We start from the raw sequence: 19,495 nt of genomic DNA, 5'->3' as shown, positions 1-19,495 counted from the left end.
ATCTGCTCTAAGACTGCACGATCTAGGCTGATAAGCACGCTCAGAACGAGTTGAATGATTGCTACTATGGCCAGTGTCGATAAATGTCGTTGGGTGTGGGAAATGGTGATCAGTGATCATTGTACTTCTTTCGGACCACGATGTCGTCAGTTATACATCGTCACTGTCGGTAGTGTAGCATTCCATTCACTAAGAATCATCGCAGACCAAAGACCTCACCTCTGTATGAAAGAGGTCTCTACTCCGTTCCGATTGCAACAGGTCATCCATTGCGTCAAGGCGCAAACAAGCCTTTTGGGTTTTCAAAATCTGCGGGTTGAACTACATCAGCCATTGTAAATTCATAGATTGATTTTCGGCACTATTTCAAATCCAAGAACAGACTGCGGGCGACGTGCCAAGAAAAAATAATTGAGGGCGTACATCATGCCATCCAAAATACGATGGTACGTCATGACCAAGACCGCGGCTGAGGGGCGCTTGGAAGCAACATTGAAGAGATTGTCAATTGTTAAAGTGAGCCTGTAACCGGCGGGGTGAATTAGCTTGTGGAAATTGGCATTTTTGACGATGTTGATCGATCTCTAATTCCAAAAATATGATTTGGTACTCAATGATCTCGAGAAGTCCAGCTTCAATCTTCGTCAGAGCTACTGCGTTCTGTGCTCGAGCCCTTGACAATCCTCACATAGTTCAAACGTTCCCTTTGCTTTTTTGTCGGGGTGAAGCGTTTGTTGTAAGCTTCCCAGACCACCCTTCGTGTTGAGGCACTGAACCACGAATTCTTGATGACGTACCCAACAGCATGAAACGCCATGTTAGAGCACATCCCACCAACGTCTGTCGGGTTAAGATCATCCATTAGGAAGAGGTAGACCAGCTGAAAAGCAGCATCTCTAGACTTTCGGATGGCTTGCTTTCTCACATTCAAGTTGCTTTCTAAGAACGGCGGCAGCCTCACCTTCCGGAAAATGTACGAAAAGTGATTTTGACCCGTTACGTCCACGGCGAGAAAGTCCAAACTTTCGCAAAGAGACCGATATTCCTCCAAGTCCGAGGGCACCTTTCTGAAGAAGTATCGATATCCGTGTTCAATGGCGTGAGCGATCGTATCGAAATGCGGAATCGGTCCATGGGCTGGGATAGCACATTTCGATAGTCGTTGAAAATTCTTCAAAGACCTGAAATAGGGAATTTTGTCCACGTCAATAGTATAGGTCCTGCCGCCAACTACAACCGGAGTAAGAGATGTGTTGTCTTGAACAGTCAGCTTATGGTACTATCATCGGCGAACGGTAACGTCACCAGGAACAGCCGACATAGCTTTACTAGAATAATTGTCTGCAACAAATTTGTAGACGCTTCCCTGGCCCTGTTTTCATATGGAAGGAAGATTGGAAAATGAGGTGTGAATTTCTCATTTACGGCAATATTTGTGAAGGATGACGGTCAATGTATGAGGCCGTCACCCGCAGTTACATCAAACGGTACTAACTTGCGTGGAAGGCCTCCCGCAGAAAGCTTAGTATCGCGGAGGTTTACTTACTTCCATGCATGGGACTGTAAAGCATGGCCACCATGACTAAACTTACATGAGTATGTATGCAGTTCGAGCTTGCCCTTGTAATGAAGATTGTAAGGACATCACACAGAGAGTATGATCGTAATCGTGTCTTATTATGGATTAGGACCGAGGCCACAGATGCTGAGAACCATAGCCTTCAAACTTCGTATAGCATACGATCACAATGAAATGGGAAATCTACCACTCCTTCGGAATGGGAGTAGGCCGCTCATCTTCCGGAACCTTCAACCCAAGCCCCTCCAAAACCTTGTCCTGCATGGGCTTGAGGTAGAGAATGACGTGATTGTATCTCCAACCAATGACCGGAACCATAGCACCAACCATCGCATCAAGAACGAAGTGATTCGCCGTCGCAACGATCGTCAGGAACATGGCCATGGGCCACAGAGGCGCGATGAGGCGGAGCGGGCGGTGGGGCGAGAAGCGGCAGATGGACCATGCGAGGAACAGGGCGGTACCACAGTGAAGACTCGGCATAGCCGCAATTGTGAGTTGAAACTTGTTGTGAGTCCACGCGTTGCCTCCTCCCTGTGCACTGTGCAGAATGTCAATGAATCCGTATTCGGCCGGCAGCAGTCGGGGCGGCATACAGCGCCACGAGGTGACGATGAAGAAGGCGACGACGTTGTCCATGGCGATCGTTCGGCGGATTCGTTGGAACGTGCTCGGCGGCAGGAAGGAGTACGTGTAAATGATGAAGCAGATGCCGAGGCTGATGTGTGAGTAGTAGACCTTGGCCAGGATAGGCATCAGCCATGGCACGCTGTTGAGGACATATTGCTGGACGCCGAGCTCGATGTCGAAACCGAAGAACCTCTCGAAGTGCAGGATGCTGATGGCATGGTCACGGGCGCGGTTGAAGACAGCTTCGTTGCCGGCTATCATGCGTGCCGAGAACGCACGGAGGAGTTGGTAGACCCTGATGGTGGAAGTAGAGTTAGACCCCTGATCCGCACGGTACCACACCAACAAGAAAGAGGACGAGACGAGAAAAAGAAAACTTCAGGGACGTTCTGCTTACCAGTATGTCAAGTTCCAATACCAAATCTCTGAAAGGAAGGGGAATGTTCTGTAGAACCGAACGAGGAGGTTGCTGTTGACGCGGGACTCCTCCGCCGCCTCCACGCGCATCCCCGGCTTGAGGAGCGGAGAGGTGGGGCGAGACGACGAATCCTCCGACCCACGCTCGCAGGCGTCTACGTCATCGTCATACTCCGGTCTGCGGCGGTTGATGAGGGTGCCTATGGTGAACGCAAAGACAATGACTGGAGAGAACACGTTGGTCAGAGATTGAACAAGATGATACTAAGCCTTTGCGACAGTCTTTGAGAAGAGGTGTTGTTTGTCTCGGTGGAACTTACATGCCGGCTCAACCACGTTCTTCAAGGCTGGGATCGACGAAGCCATGGTCGCAGTCTAACCCAATGAAAAAAATGGAGAGAAGAAAGTCAACGGGGAAATCTGGAGCGTCCCGAAGGGTATCACAACATCCGTCTTGATGTGAAGAAGGGCACCGGTGCTGTCTCTCTCCTAAGGAGACAGGGAAAGGAGTGAATGATAATCGATTAATACTTGTAAAATGCCAAAAACCTCCCAGAGACTCGTAACCACCCGGGGAAGAAAGGAGAGGGAGGACGAGGCTAATAAGAATCCCAGGGCACAGCTGCTGCCTCCGGGCGGAACAAACCCACTCGCGGGCGCGGACGCGCCCCAGTATCCAGCATAAAAAGCAGCATCGGGGCCAAGCATTGTCAGATCGGCGTCCAGGCGTTGTTGGGATTCCTATTTTTCCCCATCAGCCTTGGACGACACACGTGCGGGTGCGACCACACAGAACCGTCTGATAGGGGGTTGCCAAGGGGGCTGTAGCAAAGGAGGAGCGGCAGGGACTGGAGACACGACTGACATCCCGGGCGTTGACTGGTCTCGGCATGTTGGCGGTACTGGAGGAAGGAGGGCACGCGACCTAGGGGGATCCCAAGCCGTTGCGCCGCCCATCGACGCGTGTGTGATGCGTGTGATTGCGTCTGTACCTCGCAGTATCAAACCCAGTTTTCATTCCGCTCCTTGCTGCGGCCGGTCTCCACGTAGGACCACCTGTAATCAGCATGAACTGACGGTGGGAGACACGTCGGAGAAACACTGAATAAGGGATGTGGGAGCAGCAGTCGCAAAAGGGAAAAAAAAGAATAATCCATTATTTACTGTGGAACCACTCATCCCCAGTTCCGTTTCGTCTTCCACATGTCGATTGGATGTTGGCGGAGCCACTTCCTGAGGTTTTCTCGGCAGCCGGAAGTACCGGATCATTGACAGGGGTGATTTGTCGGGTGCCAAGTCGCGCCCGACAAAAATACAGTAATCCGTTAAATTAGAGTATCAGAAACAACAGAGCACCTCGCACCTCGCACCTCGCTCTTGATCCACTCGCGGAGTGTTGTATCCTCAGGCTATAGGACGGACGGTGGAACTCATCCGTCACCTCGTTAGGTGATTTGTCGGTACGGTTTGGCTACGCTGTCACTGTTCGACGTGCAGAAACTCAGTCGTTGTTTTATTCCGCCTGAACTATGCGCGTGTCGAGTCATGCCTCTAACGGCTCTAATGATCCAGGAATAGGAGACTTGCGGAAACCTGCGCTTTCACGTCGGACCACCCAATCACAACATCAGACCAAAGAGGCGTTCGAGCACCGCGCGCAAACTAAAAAGGACAAAACCGTCCGCTGTCAGACCTGGTTCTTTCTACAGCAGGGACCAAGTCCTTTCCCCAACTGGCGCCAATCTGCAAATACCAATGCCAAAAAGGCAAACCGTTGTCCTTGCAGTACAAAACGTAAAGGCAAGGTCTGAGGGACGAACAAGGCTCTGCCACAGAATAAGCTGCAGGATCGGCAGCTAAGATCAGAGCTTGATACGCCGCCACCCTTGGCACTAGCGAGGCCAGCGCATCACTTCAAGCAGTTTTCTAAGTACAGGCATCTGGGCTGTGAGCGCCTGTTATGCAATCGATGAGGCGAGGAGGATTTGCTGATGTGAGAATGCCATGATTATTCCTGATAAGGCAGATTATCGTGTGCAGGGCGGCACCGTCTAGCGCTGAGAACGGCAGTTGGACGCCGCAAAATTACAGAGCGGGAACTTCCATGTCATCGCCTTGTGGATGCTGTCATGATGATGGATCGGGCCATTCCAGGGGCGGCAGCAGTTACGGAGGAGCATTCTGTCCCGATGAGGATCGGGTATCGGACTGTCTATTGCTTGTTACGAGGTTCCCGAACTCCATTGGACCGTCGGGGCGACAAGATTAGGGGGGCAAGATATCGGCGCCCGGAGTCTTAACTCCCCGGCCTCGGCCGAGGTTCCAGGGTGACGGTAGTCAAGTTGCAACCCGGCGGGACATTCACATCTCTTAAAGCAATTACACCTTGGACGAAGAGGCTTGGCAACGGTCTGTGTTCCCACTTGGAGCAAAGCATGCCATTGTCAATACGCGGTAAGAGGTCCATATGAAGTGAACCCGCGGTTACGCTAACGACATGCATTCCGTCACCATCGCCGCGAAGGACATTCTAGACCTTCCGGATACGCCGGAACGGGTTGGAAAACACCAGAACCGACATCTAGAGTTCGCCGGCGTCTTCCTCAATCTCCGTACAGTCGAATCCCTCGGCGCCATTAACGTTCTTGCACAGCCATTTATCGAGGACGGCCTCCTGCGACGCGGGGTGGACGGTGAAGTTCTCGACAGTCAGGTTGGTGCACCCGCCAACTGCGGCGCTGCACCGGAAAAAGCCCGAGCTGGGCACATCGTCGGTGATGGTCCCGCTGAAGTCCTTCCAGACGACATCCGAGATGTGGAAGGTCGAGGAGTCACACGACTCACCCGCATGGCCGGAGAAGGACTCGCACTGAGTGATGAAGAGCGGCTCGCCGCGGGTGCCGTCGAGCTTGATGTCCTCCAGCACAATGTTACGAGCGTAACCCGTTCCACCGCCTCCGCCGTTTGGCGGGTATCCGATCTGGATGCCGGTCCAGGTTTTGAAGTAGCAGCCACGGAGAGTGTCGTGCAAGGTCACGTTCCTCGCGAGAAAGTTCTCGATGTACTCGAACTGGCCAATAAACTGACCAATCGAGCCCATGGCGATGCCTGTGCTGCCAAAGAACTCGCTGTCGTAGATGAAGATGTTGCTGGAATTCGCCTTTAGGGCGATCGCATCGTCGCCGTTCACCACTACCCAGCGGCGGAAAATGATGTTATCCGAGTACATCGTATCCGCTCCATCAGTGTTGAGTGAGTTGTTTTCCGTCGACGACGTGCTGTTGACGTAAATGTCCTCAAACACTAGATTTTGTGAGTACATGATGTTCATAGTCCACATCTGACTCTGGACAAAGCGCAGGCCCTTGACAACCGAGTTCGAGAAGCCACGGAAGTTGATGTTCATCGGACGATGGGGCATATTGGAGCCGCCCGCGTTGAGGTCATACCACACCTGACCGTTACCGTCAAAGGTGCCGACGCCGTGGCCCTCCCAGACCACGCGGTCCCCGCCAAAGTGCCAGACCGTGCTCTGGTTCTGGAAGTCCACGGGCATCGACACCGAGAGCCAGTACGTCGTATCATTGCTCCAGAGGAGCCTGCCGCGCTGGTCAATCACGACATCCTCGAGGTCCTCGGTGATCATGGGCGAGTTGATGTGGTAGATCGGGCCGGGAAGAACAATGATGCTCTTGGACCGGCACTTGTCGTTGAGTGCGTCCAGCAGCGCCGGCGCGTCGTCGCCGCCGTCTGCGGCCGGCTCGAGGTAGCAGAGGCTCCGGCCCTCCTTCTCTGCCCTCTCCGCCCAATGGCTTTCGCTGGGCACGTCTGGGTCGGCCTCCGCCAGCTCGGTGGTGGCTGAGGAGAACCGTGGGACTTCACGTCCAAGGGCGAGACCGGCCGCCAACGACGCAACGAGCGCTAAGCCACGCATGATGTAGTGTGTGGTCTGGGGCGGTCGGGGCTCCAATTAGATGCCGAGTAGGTATGTGAGGGAGGCTTTGCCACTCCGCGAACAGACGTTTCTTGTTTCCAATAGGTCAAAGGTAGAGGAGGGAACATGAGACGGTTCAAGAGAACGTGAGTGGCTTCGACATTTGATCGCAAAGCCTTCTTTCGTGCACTACTTCGCTCGGATTAATGAAGGCTTCAAGCTCGTTGAGAAGGCTCGTCTTCGTGAAACCTGGAGATGGATCATATGATGAGAATCAGGGGGTTGCGGCAGCTTGTCAGCGAATGACATAGGCCAAGTTTAGCGGGGTAAGGCGTTGGGTTCGTCCCCCTAGCGTCCGTTCCCCGCATTCATTACGTCTATGTTCCGCATGACGCCCTGGTCTCCCGTTGCTCTTGTTCGGCACTTCACGATTAGTGCGATGGAAGCCGCGTGGTGTTGGTCTGGAAACACATTTCCTGTTGTTGGCGAGAGGTGATGATAGCATCAAGCATTGCATAGTTGCAGTGAGGGGATCTCATCAGCTCATGAGGTGTCTTAATGGTTGCTGCAGCAGGTCACGAGTAAATCAGATTTGCAGGAACGTTACATGCAAGAGTTCTTCTTTCGAGTAAAGATGGGCAAGAAAGACTGACTTTCTAGCTTTGACGCTCACCGGGCGTCGGTCTCTTTCGCGCACAGTACAGTGTAACGGGCTACTAGATGACAGATGCGGGCCGGCCGGTGTGGGTCGCGGGGTCCGGGCCGATTCCCGGTGGCTTCTTCAGGCCCCAAAGACTTTCCACTCCAGTCGCAAATGGTGATTGCAGGGGCAAAAATGTGATAAGAAAGCAAATGAGGCACGATGACAAGGAGGCTCGACTGCGACTTCAATTGTTTCTCCGCCTCTGGCTGTGTCTGCAAATTCAGGCGCTGCTATTTACATGTCCCATCTACTCCTTCATTCTAAGCTGGCTATGCCATGATCAATCGTGAAGCTTTTCAGACTCGCGCTTGACTTTCTGGATCTTCCAATTAATAGATTGCAACACCCGCGGGATTCCTCGCGGGATCAATCCTTTTTCCGGATCTTCCACTCCCAACTTTTTCGTCTTCTTCGGGTTTGCAAGCCTTCGCAGAAGCCACACTGTGAACAACGTCAAAATAAGCGCCACGACAAAGTATATCCAAAGAAAAGGCGATACCATCTTCTCAGAGTCATCCGGAATCCACTGAAAGAAGGTCATCGAGAAGAGTGTCTAAAAAGAAGGTCAGATTTCCAGGATTACGAGTCTCGTTTACAAGAGTCAGTGAGTTTGCTTACTGCCACAAATGTCGCGGGAAGGAACACCATTGTGAGAAACGCGATCGACCTCATTTGGCTGCTGTCTTCTTTCGTCGACACCGCAATACTTGTGTTGGCTTTGCTGTGGCCCTAGTGGATTATCAGCTTGGTTACTTCGCGGATTCAAGATCTCCGATGGTTAACTTACCAGAGAATTAGCCAGTGTCATCCCTTCTATGATCATCTCACACTCGCTGATCTTCTCGTCGTAGTCGTCCATTATTTCGAGTATCCGCTCTTTTATTCGACTACCGGCGCTTTGTGCTTTGGACTGGAAAGCTGCACACGTTTCCGCAGTCTGTCCTACTCCCACCCGCCAAGCTGCCGATAGCTCATCTACATGATCTACAACTTTCTGCAGTTGCTTTTTCCAGGTCTGTAGTGCTATTTTGAGATAGTAGATATCGAGCCATGGTTCAATGGAGCCATGGACATCTTTCTCATTTTGGCTCAGTTGAGATGCAATATCCAGCAATTTGTCGAAGTTGTGGTCGACAAGTGCAAATTGGCGTGCTCGTTCGAGCTCCGCGAAAATACCAACGAGCAACAGTGGATGGCATACGTTGCCTTCTGCGTTTCTCAATCGCCACTTGACCTTATCCATGGTTTCATCGTCGCAGCCAAAAAGGATTGCGTTTATCGTTCTTGATTTAACGAAATAGGTCATGGACAGTGCCAAGTCACCAGGCCAGTTGTGTGAAGAACGACAGTTGTACACTGTTACACCGTCAGCAAAGGCCTTCTGTTCCTTGATTCGGTTCCAACCTATTGCTTGCTGGAGCGGAAGGCCTGTCTCAATTCGGGTGCGATTGAAGGTAGCTCGACCGCGATTGATGACCCTAGCTAAAGAGCCATGTATTTGTAGGTGATTGATTATCTTGTCGAAGACGCTTCCCAGAAAAGGAACGTATGACAAGAGTGCAGGGTTGTGGGATTCAGGATCATCTGGCTTCCGACGCCCTAGACTTTCAGTGTGTTAGTTTTGCCCCAAGGTTCACAGGGATTTCATTACATGACTGTCATGCCCCCATTTCCGTCCAAATTGTTGCTAATGGGTATCTAGTCATTCCAGTCGTGTCAGATTAAAATGTTACCACAAGGTTTGACCCGAAAACATACCGACTGAATGCAAGTTTCCCAGTCAATTTCGTTTTTCAACCCATACTCGTCGACCTTCAGTTTCTAAAAGCTTGTGAGCTGAATTCATCTTTGAGTCAGGAGTTCTGACATCGCCATGGCCCTTCACAGTGATAACGCTACTTGATGCTGGTGTAAATCGAAGGGTTTGACGGTCTTTTCTGACCAGCGTAAAGGCGTCTTTGATCCACTCCATGCTCGAAATATTGCTTAGAGAGGGTAGCTAAGGTATGGATAATCCAAAGGCTTCGCTGGAATGCTTCCGGAATGTTCTCTCCAAGCAATGTACTTGTCAGGCACAGGGAGGGGCGACGTGTCGACGCCCAACGTATGTAAGAATAACCTACTTTTAAGCTTCTTCCGGTTGGGCAGCTCTTATTATTGATGACAGCAGTCATCAGAGGTACATGTATACCTTATTCAGCAAAACATCAGCCACATCATATCGTATGATGAGCGAAGCCGTACTTTTGCACTGCCTGAAACGAGATTCGGCCAGCAAGCCCAGAATGAGTCCAAGACAATGGGCAGCTTAACAAATGCACGTATGTGAAGTTGAAAAATGCTGATTCGGTCAAAAAGCCCAATCCCTGTTCAATTGGGGCTCGATTGCCCACGCTACATGTATTGATGGTGATAGCCCGATGTAGTGGCCTGCAGGCGGGGAAGGGGAGATACCGGGATTGGTGGAAATGCCGAAAATGCCTAAACGCCTGAACGCCTTACCAGAACTACAATTGCAGTACGACCGATTCAATTGTAATTTCTGGCATTAGCCTGCATCTTCTGACGTGTCAAGGCAGTCGGGCAGATTGCATGTGCGTAGCTTCGTGGAAGATAAACACCCCGCTTGCATGAGGCAGCCCAGATACTCGTACCTGTCTATCATATTTAGACTTGCATCTGATGAGGGGTAAAGTTGTCACGGGGGAACCTTTGAAAGCCTTCATTTCTGCTCGAGTTACTTGTCACGGCTAAGGTCCCAAAAGATGTCAGACCGGGGCCAGCGAGTCAACGTTGCCTATAACGACAGGGAACTATTGCAGCAAGAGCTAAATACACTTTTCCCCGGGAAACCGATCCTAATAACTGTATGTATAGTGCTCCTTCATAGACTTCTTTGAGCTGAAAACTGACGATTCCCCTAGACTAGACTTGGCCAGTTTTACATCACTGCTCCGCGAAAGCTGTCTGATGTAAGTTGTGGAATGGTGGAGCCGATGAGAACAACCAGACTGACCAAATCTACACCCCTATAGGATGAAATAAACGACATGAATTTGAGGATTCGAGCCCACTACCAGAGTAACGATGCCTCAAACTTAAATTGAGAAGGTTCATTCACTTATCATGAAACGCTCGAAGTGATGGGAGGCGTGGGAATGATCGATCACATTTGCTACGAAAGAGAGATAGTCTGTTGCGTGCCAAACCAATAAAATCCATTCAAATTCCCCTCTGTTCTTGGAATGAAGTCCCCTCATGTAGTGCGCGATATCAATGGCATTGTCAAATAAGCAAAGGAAATGTGGATTATCCTGATTCTGGTACTTGATATCACGCATTATATTGTATGTAATTACTGACTTCTATCCCGGGACCAGACGTTTGCCTCTACTCTGAGTACTACGTACACGAAGACTAACTACCCCGCCGTTGCCGTCTAAAGCACATTTCAAGAGACCACATGAAGCTGCTGACTGGCCACAAGGAACATTAGCCCAAGATAACCTATGAGGCAGAATAAAATTCACTGCACAGGATGACGAAGTCCCAAAAGATGAATTTTTCCAGTACGCAAATTCATTGAATTGTCATACTAGACGCAGTCCGTCGGCGTCCGATACAGGATATTCCCCAGATACGTGGAAAACAAATCCGTCCCCAAAATCCATGTGGTCTTGGCGGACTCGAAGACCCCTCGGTTGGGGGTGTGCGAACTCCCACAACGCGTGTTTCAATGGCGGTACCCTCGACATTGTCTCTGCCTTGTATATGAATTAACTCGATATTGTTATCAGCGGAAACATTGCTCGCCGGTCCTTGATTCGCTCGGGGCTTGGGGATCGCATCGTTGCTCTCTTCACTACCGAACTGGATGGTGAGCGATCGCGCTGCAATGTCATCGTCCGAAAGTGAGATAGTGGTTCCCTCAGACAGTCCATCCACAAGACCAGTCATATCAAGGTCGCTTGTTCTTTGCTGTATGCTCCCTTCCTTGGCACCTGCATGTCTAGCAGCGGCTTGCAGTTGACGGCCAGACAAGTGACCTGCAGGCCCCGCAGGGCTCTCTGATGGAGAAATGGCAGCTTTATTGGAAGGTCTTAAACTGTAAATCCTCGGGGGTATCTCATAGTCCCCTCTTGGGTCGCCTTTGGTGCAATATTCTTCGTCCTTCTGGCACTTCTGAAGAATTCCGTCAAGCTCTCGAACGAGGTCACCGCAGCTTATTCGTTGGGTAGGGTCCGGCAGCAGAAGTCGGTTAGCGATACAGTCGAGGAAGTCGTGCAGATACGCCGTGCAATGAGGATGCGAGTGAAGGCTTTTGATACACTAAAACCACCAGTCAGTCAGTCAGTTTTCCATACTACCTTACGACATCAACTAGGATAGATACTTTTTACTTACCGCAACTACGGAGTTTTTGAGACTCACTATGTTGTCCCGTATTATGAAGAAGTTGTCATCCTTGAATTCGGTGACTTCGACGCGTCGATCCTCTTCGATTTGGCAATCGTCGATTCGGTCGTCTATGAAATCGTCGGTGGCAGCGGTATAGCCCTTCAATAACCAAGTTACGAATTCCAAATACATACAGCCCAAAGACCACAGGTCAAAGGATCGAGAGATAATGTGATTCGGCAGGGCGCACTCGGGCGGCATATACGTCGGTGTAAATAGATTGTGTGTGGGGATGATGGAGCGCGATCCTTCGCTGTTGAACCTGACAAACCCGAAGTCCGAAATCTTCAGTTCTCCGGCGTATTCCTCGGCATCGTTGCTGTGATCCTTGAACCAAAGTACATTTTCGTGTTTGATGTCGTTGTGTCGTCCGTAGGGCTTTTCGTCAGATGGCAGGGCTAGAGTAGATACGCCTGTTTCATTCTGAGGTTGAGATTGATAGACGTGAATGTTGCTCAGTCCAACCGCGAGCCCGTGGCATTGCCGCGCCACCCACAAAGATAACTTCAGGCTGTTTTGTGGCCGTTCAATTGCTTCCCAAAGCCCTTGTAAATTCTTGTCCGCCCATGGAAAGACAAGATAGTAACTGTTTCGCCACTTGTACGTAGCGAGAAGCTGGATGAGGTGATTGTTTGTGTTGATACTGAATCTCTTGAGTGTGTCGACCTCATTATTAAATGCTATCTCTTCTGATCTTTCGAGCCGTTTGATCCCAAATTCAAGGTTTGGATTCTGACTCCTTGTTTAACATTGCAACGAATTCGAGGATTTCGATTAGGGAATTGGTATTATACTTACACTACAAGGGTCGAAATCGCAGTGGGCGGCGTGAATCTTGACCTTGAAGACTGTTCCATAGCTACCTTTGCCCGCATTCAGACCCTCCTCTTCAGATCTTTCGAAAGGAAGAACCGTTTCCTTCTGCAGATCGTAATGGTACACCTTGTCTTGGCTTTTGTCGTCTGGCTTCCGAAAGAACGGTGACAAGACAGACCATTGGTGTCTGGAGAAGTTGTCGATATGCAGGTAGCCCCATCCGGAAAACAAGTGGTCGATTTGTTGCCCATGTCGACTTCGTATATCCCACGAACCATTTTTGAAGGTAAACTCAAATGGCAACCCGTCGTCCTTCACATCATTCAAGATGAATCTGTGAATCATTTGCGGCTTCTCAATTAACAATAGTACCGCTAGGATCTTCGATCCTGGTGCCGTCGTCGTTGATGAAGGAGAAGAAGATGATGCATCGTTCGCCCAAACAAAGCTCCTGATCGTGTCGAGGCCGACTGCTTCGCCATCTGGACTACTTGTGTATCGTTGTAGTGCGGCTAGATTATCCGTTCCAGCGAGGATGTCATCCAGAGCATCTAGAGGTAGGAATGAGGTGTTGTGATCAGTGGAACAGATCTTCTGTCGCAACTGGCTCGCCAATTGATCAGTATTTTGAGCTTCGCTGTGTTGAGGTGACATTGTATCTAGAGCTGGATGGCCTGCTGGTTGCCCCACGAAGGGCTCACCGCGGGTCTGTTGAGGGAGTTTGGTGACCATTAACAACCAACACCCGCATTATGCAACTGAACCCGCGAATTTCGACTACGTGGGTTATGTATGGGCGTCCTAGGCTCGTTCTCTCTTAGGCTGGCATCGTATGTTATCTGGTGCGAGGGTCTAGTGTTAGTGGCCCTTTGCAGCCCATATGAATTTCTGAATAAAGCATGGACTCACTGAACTTCTCCTGGCTACTATTTCCACAGTAAGTGTGCGTGTTCACAGTTGTGTCGCCGGCATCCGCGAAATCAGGGCCTCTGACTAGGTTAACAAAAGACAAGCGCTCGGACACCATATCAATGCTTACCTACCTGTGATCGGACAAAGATCTGGATCTGGTATGTCACAGTAGTTCGAAGTGCGACATATCTTGCGGGCCCGAGCCGATCAGGCTTTCAAGAAGGACGGGAAGGAGGCATTGTGCGACCCAGCCGGCTTTGAACTTAACAGCAACCTGTGTGGAAGTAATAGCCTGATTAGAGGAAACCTTCCTACTTGGTAGATCTCAGCCTCAAAGTGGACTCCAATCCCCAACATGCCTCGCTGCCTGGGTTTGCATAATTGGGTAATGTCCAGGCATGCGGCGGTACATGGTATTGCCAAAGACTTGAACCAAAAGTGCAAGTACTGTTTCTAAAGGGATGTGAGAAAGCTGAAAAGAGCCACGGGGTTTATGAATCACCAGATCAAGCCGGCGATGGTGGCGCTTGAAGGGATACTCAGTGTACTTGCACGAACGAACCGAACTTCCAGTGCGTCCACGTATCTGTGTACTAAACCTCGTTGTCTCATCGTCTATCTTGCTCAAAAAATCATGAGCATGAAGAGCTCCTTGCGAATGAGATACAAGAGGTTCTATCAAGACTCGGTAATATCACCAGGGAAGAATGCAGGGCGTTGCCTTCCAAGAGAACAAGCAAATCGAAGTACCGGGCCATCGTCCTATGGACGACAAAATTGACTGTGAACTAGATAATTCACTTCCCACCGTGCGTCAATATAAACCGTTCGATAGAACTAAATGTCACATAGCAACAAAACTGTTTGCGGGGTCACATGACTGGAAACCATCTTGATATCATTCGGAAAGGTTTGCTGGAAAAGTTCGTTCACATGCATCCATTGAAGCTGGCTGATGAATGTAGGAAAACTCAGTCCACTCTTGAAAACAACGGTTGGTATCCTCATAAATTAGAAATAATGCCACCAATTTAAAGTCCTTCCATTTACATTCCAAAGAGAGATGCTAATATTTCCGTTTCTGGAATTCCCGCAGAATTATCACCCACTGATTACTCCATCGCTTAGTGCAGACTGACAGGGTCTGATTTCAGATGAAAACAGCACGCGAGATACTGATCCTTGCCTTCCGACGAAATTTGGGAGTCTGGAAGGGGTTGCCGAGGTACAATATACAGCAAGGCACAGATATGGAAAACTGGAAGGGGTTGGAAAATTGACATTACCTCTTCTATCTCCCTTAGAAAGCACCTTGTCTAGGCTGGGAGTACATAGGTACCCCTTGTTGATTCAGCCGTGATCACCACGGTCGCCGTCGGCCACGGAGCTTGGGTCTGCTGCCGTAGTGCAGGCATGTCTTGTCACTGTCACACTAGGTAAGACTTTGTGGCCATGTCTCAGTAATTGCTTCTGCCCCCCTCCCCCCATTGCTCGACAATGGGTACGAGTGGCTGGATGGCACCATGCAACAGCCTTATCAAAATCAATGACTTCACCTACTGTACAGTCATTCCGTTGGATTCTACACCTTTTAAAAAACATATTTCATGTATGAGGCTTCGTTTGTAAGCCAGCTCACTAAGACGATTTTGCCAGTCCGCCAACCATGCAGGTGTTGTGAATGGACTTCAACGCCACCTTTCACAACTCCGAGACTCAGCTGACTTACATCGCGTGGGCTGACAGTGTGGTCATCCGGTGAGTCAAGGAGCGCGAGCCGCGACCTCTCCTTCGGAATGTTGAGTGGTCGGAAGATGACACCACTAGCTCAGCCCCCCCTACGCATTCCAACGTCGCAGGACTAGGTACTTGTTACCCACCACTAGGTAAATAGGCGCCTTTGTCCCAGATAGGCAGTCCACGCCACCTGTTGCAACTGGGGTGATCGGCGGTATAATACTCGATGAACGTAGCCCCGCTGTGCGACCAAGGCCAACAATGTCCTCCCCCCCTTCTGGGCTCATACAACTCTGAACACCAACAAGAGCCTTTGGCAAATAACGAATCTTAAACCATGCCTACCTTTGAGGTCCGACAAAAAGCGCCTTCCTTGGGGAGAAGAGGTTCTGGTCGCAGTTTGGCTAGCCTCTCAACAGAGACTGTGATTCATTCACGTAATATCAAGAACCAACAGATATTTCTGAACTCCTTGCGGGAATATTGCGGGCCCGGAAACTTCACAATAGAGGTAACAAAACAAATGACGCCAGTTTAGTCAACTGAAAGACCAATCTGACGTGCGATCGTAGCTTCGTCAGAATAAATTCAAGATCAAGTCACGAATCGAAATTCCCGATGAGGTTATCCAACCAAATCTGCTGCGAACGACCGAAAATGCGACGGGGTAGAGGACTCGCTCAATGTCAGACGCGTGTGGATAAAATGCTGTACGAAAAGGGTGTACGATGCTCGGGATGGGTTCAGCGTGGTGTTCATTTTCTGTCAAGCTTGATATAGCGTTTCCTTGTTTAATATCATGTGTTCTTTCGTAGATACCCAGGTTTATAGTCAAAGTTGGGTGCCTATCTCGTACAATATTGCATCCAAACGAAACGCCATTCAGCTTGATAAGATTGCAGCAATAATCACGAAGAGAATGGACAGACGGAACGGTGATAGGTTCCAATGATAGCACACCGACCTCTGAATATCACGTTTCCAAGCTTTGTCTACATATGATGGACAACTTCTATCACGTTAAACTTTTAGTAAGAACATGGGATCGTGGTGTTTTCACTGTGTAGAAGTTTGCACTGAAACATTTCAAAATCCCACAAAACGAATTTATTGTGCGTCGTTGCATGGTAGAGAATCAATAACAACCTTGAGATTAAGAGTCTCAAACTGCGAAGAAGAAAAGTTAGAAGGGAAGAAAGAGAATCGTTGACAATTCGTGGTCCAGGTTAGTCAAGAACGCAGAGGTCTCGCAAGGACTGCCTGATGCCTAGAGCGGTGAGGATCCATAACTACAATCGAGAACGTGAACAGGTGCATGCAAATTATCCGATGCATCCTAGATTGAAGAAATTGACTATTGTTGCGAATTATCTGCGACACTACTGTAAAAGTCCCCATACCCCAATCAAAATACCACGACAGGTTAAACCGACAGGTCTCAAACTCCGGGGAAGTCAGCAGAGATATGACAACCTCAAAGAACGAAGAACAGGTATATGCTGCCGAGAGAAGGCATGCCTGAATTGAAGACATACTTTAAAAACGTACTTAAATAGCACCGTTTCCCACGACGGCCATCTCAGTAGTAGGTACCACATATTGAAAATTCCTTTTGTGATGAGATGGGTGGTATCCAAACATTTTGTTTCAGTGGCCAAACCCGGAAAGAACCCCTTCTCTGTAAGCGGCCATGCCCGCGACCGTGGCCGTGGGACCAACTATCGGAATTCCAAGGCAAATGAGGATGGCAGATCTTGAACACTGAGAATCTGTAATGTACCCACAAAGCCGTAGGCTCAAGGGTGCAGCTCCTAGAGCCAAAAGAAGTGACGACAATGTGAAGGCCATGCCCTCATACTTGGAGAATACCAACGCCATCAAGGTCGCATCGTTCCCGCCAAATATTAAGCCATGGCTTAAGCCGTGATTTAAGACGTTGATTAGATGAACAGCTGCAGAAATGATGAACGCAACGTAGTGGACGAGTCGGATGTATGGCAAATCTGCCTTGGCAAACATGTTGCGCGTTCTTTCCCTCTCGATGTGAAGCTTGGACTTCTCGTCGTCAACTTGGCGTGGCGAGTTACCAAGAGCCGAGAGACTTCTTGCTAGCATGAAGCAGATGATGGGAGCATTTCTCCAGATTGTGATCGAGCTCGAGTCCATCCTGAACATGGCGATCGCGGCTGGAAGGACATACCCGACTGTGACGATTGGCAGCACCATCTTTGCCGCCTCAAGCGGCACATGTCTTCCGACAATGAGACAACACGACCAGTGGGCAAACAGCGCAGCTAGTGGTCCTATCGCGCCTGGCCCAAGGAAGTTGTTGACAAGAGAGAAGGTGAGAATCCTTTGTTACTAGTCAGCGTGGTTCTCAGGGAAGGTCTGTGGACTCCGTCGGTAAGGAGAAACTCACTGGACCCAAGAAGTAATCTTGTTGCCAACTCGGTTAGATTCAACTAGCGCCATCGCCAGAAGCGAGGCTGTGTTGACGAGAAACGTCACGGCCGGTGAGATTGACGAATTCGCGACATCCATCGAGCATAAAGCGTCAATAGCCAACTCAAGGCCCTTGGGCAAGCGTACCAGGCCGCCAGCCAAGGCACAAAGAAGCGTGGTGACAGCAATAGATGCAAGCTTATTGATCTTGCTCAGGTTCTTCACTGGTCTTGCGGGCAGCTCGTCTTCAAACGGGACAGCCCGAGGACGACGCGGAATCTCAAGTCTATGCAAGCTGGTTGCTGGAGAGCAGAACTCCACACCTCTGTAAAGAACTCCGAAGGATCCAAGGGCTGGCATGAAGTAACGGGCAATGAGCTTGCCCATCGTTGACCGTTGAGTGAAGGCGTTCTGGAGCCAGTAGCCTTGCTGGACAACATCTTGGGCCCGTTCCTGCTCGTGCAATATGTGATTAGTATTTGTGACAGGATCGGTGTGTCGTATGAGTTACTCACGAATCTGATGGCATGAACCTCTGCCAACACATCTTCTACTTGTTTCTCGCTAAGACCTTCGGGGCTCGAGTCAAACTTTCGGAGCAGAGCGTTGACTAGAAGTGCCCCTGACTCAATGGCGCCGTTTCCACCCTGACCTGTCACAGGATCGACCTGCCAAAGACACCGTTGTTAGCGCAAATGCTGGTAGCGGTCACATCACGTCGGAATTTGAGTTTCAGGCGGCTTACCTTATGAGCAGAGTCTCCGATGGTGACAAGTCTCTTGTAGTGCCACTTCTCAAACACATAAGTTTGGAGTGGTGCCAAAGTAGTCACGATGCGCTTCTCGTAGAGTTCTCCAAATGTCATGTTCTCCAGGATTTGGTCGTTCACATGATGTTTCACGATTTCTGCCTCATCGCCTTTGGTGTACCTTTCCAACATTGACATCAGTCACTGCACGTGAACGCACATGAGAAACGTCTTCGTCCAACCCACCTGGGAATATTCTCTCCGTAAAGAGTCTCTTTCAACTCCATGAACAGGAACCAGTACACTCTGTTACCGGGAGCCGCCATGAGAAAGTAGCTGTGACCCTCGGAAAGGGTGTTGTGCTGGCTAGCTGCGGGGTAGGCCTCGGGTCGATGGGAGATTCCAAAAATGCAAAGAGTTGTAGCGGGAACTTTGGAGTATTCGTCATGGGGGAAGTAGCCAGGAGGAGCATTGCGCCACATCTCCTTCCTCACAGTGCTGTGGATGCCATCGGCTCCGACGACGATGTCACCACTGAAGACGTGGCCATCCTTCGTTGTAACCTGGGCAGAGGATTCCATGATGTCGACAGAAACGGCTCGCTTGGAGGTAAGAACCTTTTCCTTGTACTTTAGGTTAGAGTAGAGAACCTGGATGAGCATCTGTCTGTCAATGAATATCATTGGGTATCCAAGCCTGCGTTTCAATCAGCATCAACTATAGAACCGGCATCACAAAGATACAACTCACATCTTCTCCCACATTTCCATGAGATCGTGTTGATAGCCATACGCCTTGCCTGAGGGCTCCCTCAGGTACGCTTGTTGGTAGACTTGATCCTCAGCCTTTGCTCGATACGCTTCGTAACAGCCAAGCTGGTCCAGGATCCGGAGGCCGTTTGGCAACAGACCGATACTGGCGCCAACTTGAGGTGCGATGTCGGGGTAAGCCTCCAATACTACGTAGTCGATGTCGAATTTCTCAAGCATGTTGGCCAGCGCAAGGCCAGCCACACTACCCCCAACGATAACAACTCGGAAAGGCATTGCGAAGCCTTTGAATCTGCTCAAGAATTGTAAGATGATGCAATGACGCAAAAGAAGAAGACTGGAGTGGGAA

The 19,495-nt window shown here is 50.0% G+C and overlaps 5 protein-coding genes across 5 annotated transcripts; all 5 read right to left on the bottom strand.

Moving 5' to 3' along the window:
* Positions 1-1,762: 1,762 nt before the first annotated feature.
* Positions 1,763-2,992, bottom strand: GCG54_00000192 (uncharacterized protein; the record flags this gene model as incomplete). The annotated part of the gene is made up of 3 exons (XM_045400333.1): positions 1,763-2,504; positions 2,607-2,850; positions 2,947-2,992. 3 exons carry the CDS (start codon positions 2,990-2,992, stop codon positions 1,763-1,765), a joined length of 1,032 nt encoding a protein of 343 aa, XP_045261984.1.
* A 2,215-nt stretch (positions 2,993-5,207) lies between these two features.
* GCG54_00000191 (Alpha-L-rhamnosidase rgxB) lies at positions 5,208-6,560 on the bottom strand (the record flags this gene model as incomplete). The annotated part of the gene is made up of 1 exon (XM_045400332.1): positions 5,208-6,560. The coding sequence occupies one exon, from the start codon at positions 6,558-6,560 to the stop codon at positions 5,208-5,210; it is 1,353 nt and encodes a 450-aa protein (XP_045261983.1).
* Positions 6,561-7,543: 983 nt separating this feature from the next.
* On the bottom strand, positions 7,544-8,617 carry GCG54_00000190 (uncharacterized protein; the record flags this gene model as incomplete). Its single annotated transcript, XM_045400331.1, has 3 exons — positions 7,544-7,816; positions 7,882-7,992; positions 8,051-8,617. Coding segments are annotated over 3 exons (951 nt in total), but the record flags the coding sequence as incomplete, so codon positions are not given.
* Positions 8,618-11,199: 2,582 nt separating this feature from the next.
* GCG54_00000189 (uncharacterized protein) lies at positions 11,200-12,882 on the bottom strand (the record flags this gene model as incomplete). The annotated part of the gene is made up of 3 exons (XM_045400330.1): positions 11,200-11,592; positions 11,668-12,453; positions 12,520-12,882. Coding segments are annotated over 3 exons (1,542 nt in total), but the record flags the coding sequence as incomplete, so codon positions are not given.
* A 3,951-nt stretch (positions 12,883-16,833) lies between these two features.
* GCG54_00000188 (FAD-dependent monooxygenase andE) lies at positions 16,834-19,422 on the bottom strand (the record flags this gene model as incomplete). The annotated part of the gene is made up of 6 exons (XM_045400329.1): positions 16,834-17,539; positions 17,606-18,081; positions 18,144-18,296; positions 18,374-18,557; positions 18,623-19,072; positions 19,127-19,422. 6 exons carry the CDS (start codon positions 19,420-19,422, stop codon positions 16,834-16,836), a joined length of 2,265 nt encoding a protein of 754 aa, XP_045261980.1.
* Between the last annotated feature and the right edge of the window lie 73 nt (positions 19,423-19,495).

Source organism: Colletotrichum gloeosporioides (genome assembly GCF_011800055.1).
Source record: "Colletotrichum gloeosporioides strain Lc1 chromosome Unknown consensus_59, whole genome shotgun sequence".
In the NCBI taxonomy this organism is placed as follows: Eukaryota; Fungi; Ascomycota; class Sordariomycetes; order Glomerellales; family Glomerellaceae; genus Colletotrichum; species Colletotrichum gloeosporioides.
Note: the sequence above shows the minus strand (reverse complement) of the source record. Positions and strands in the feature narration are given on the sequence as shown.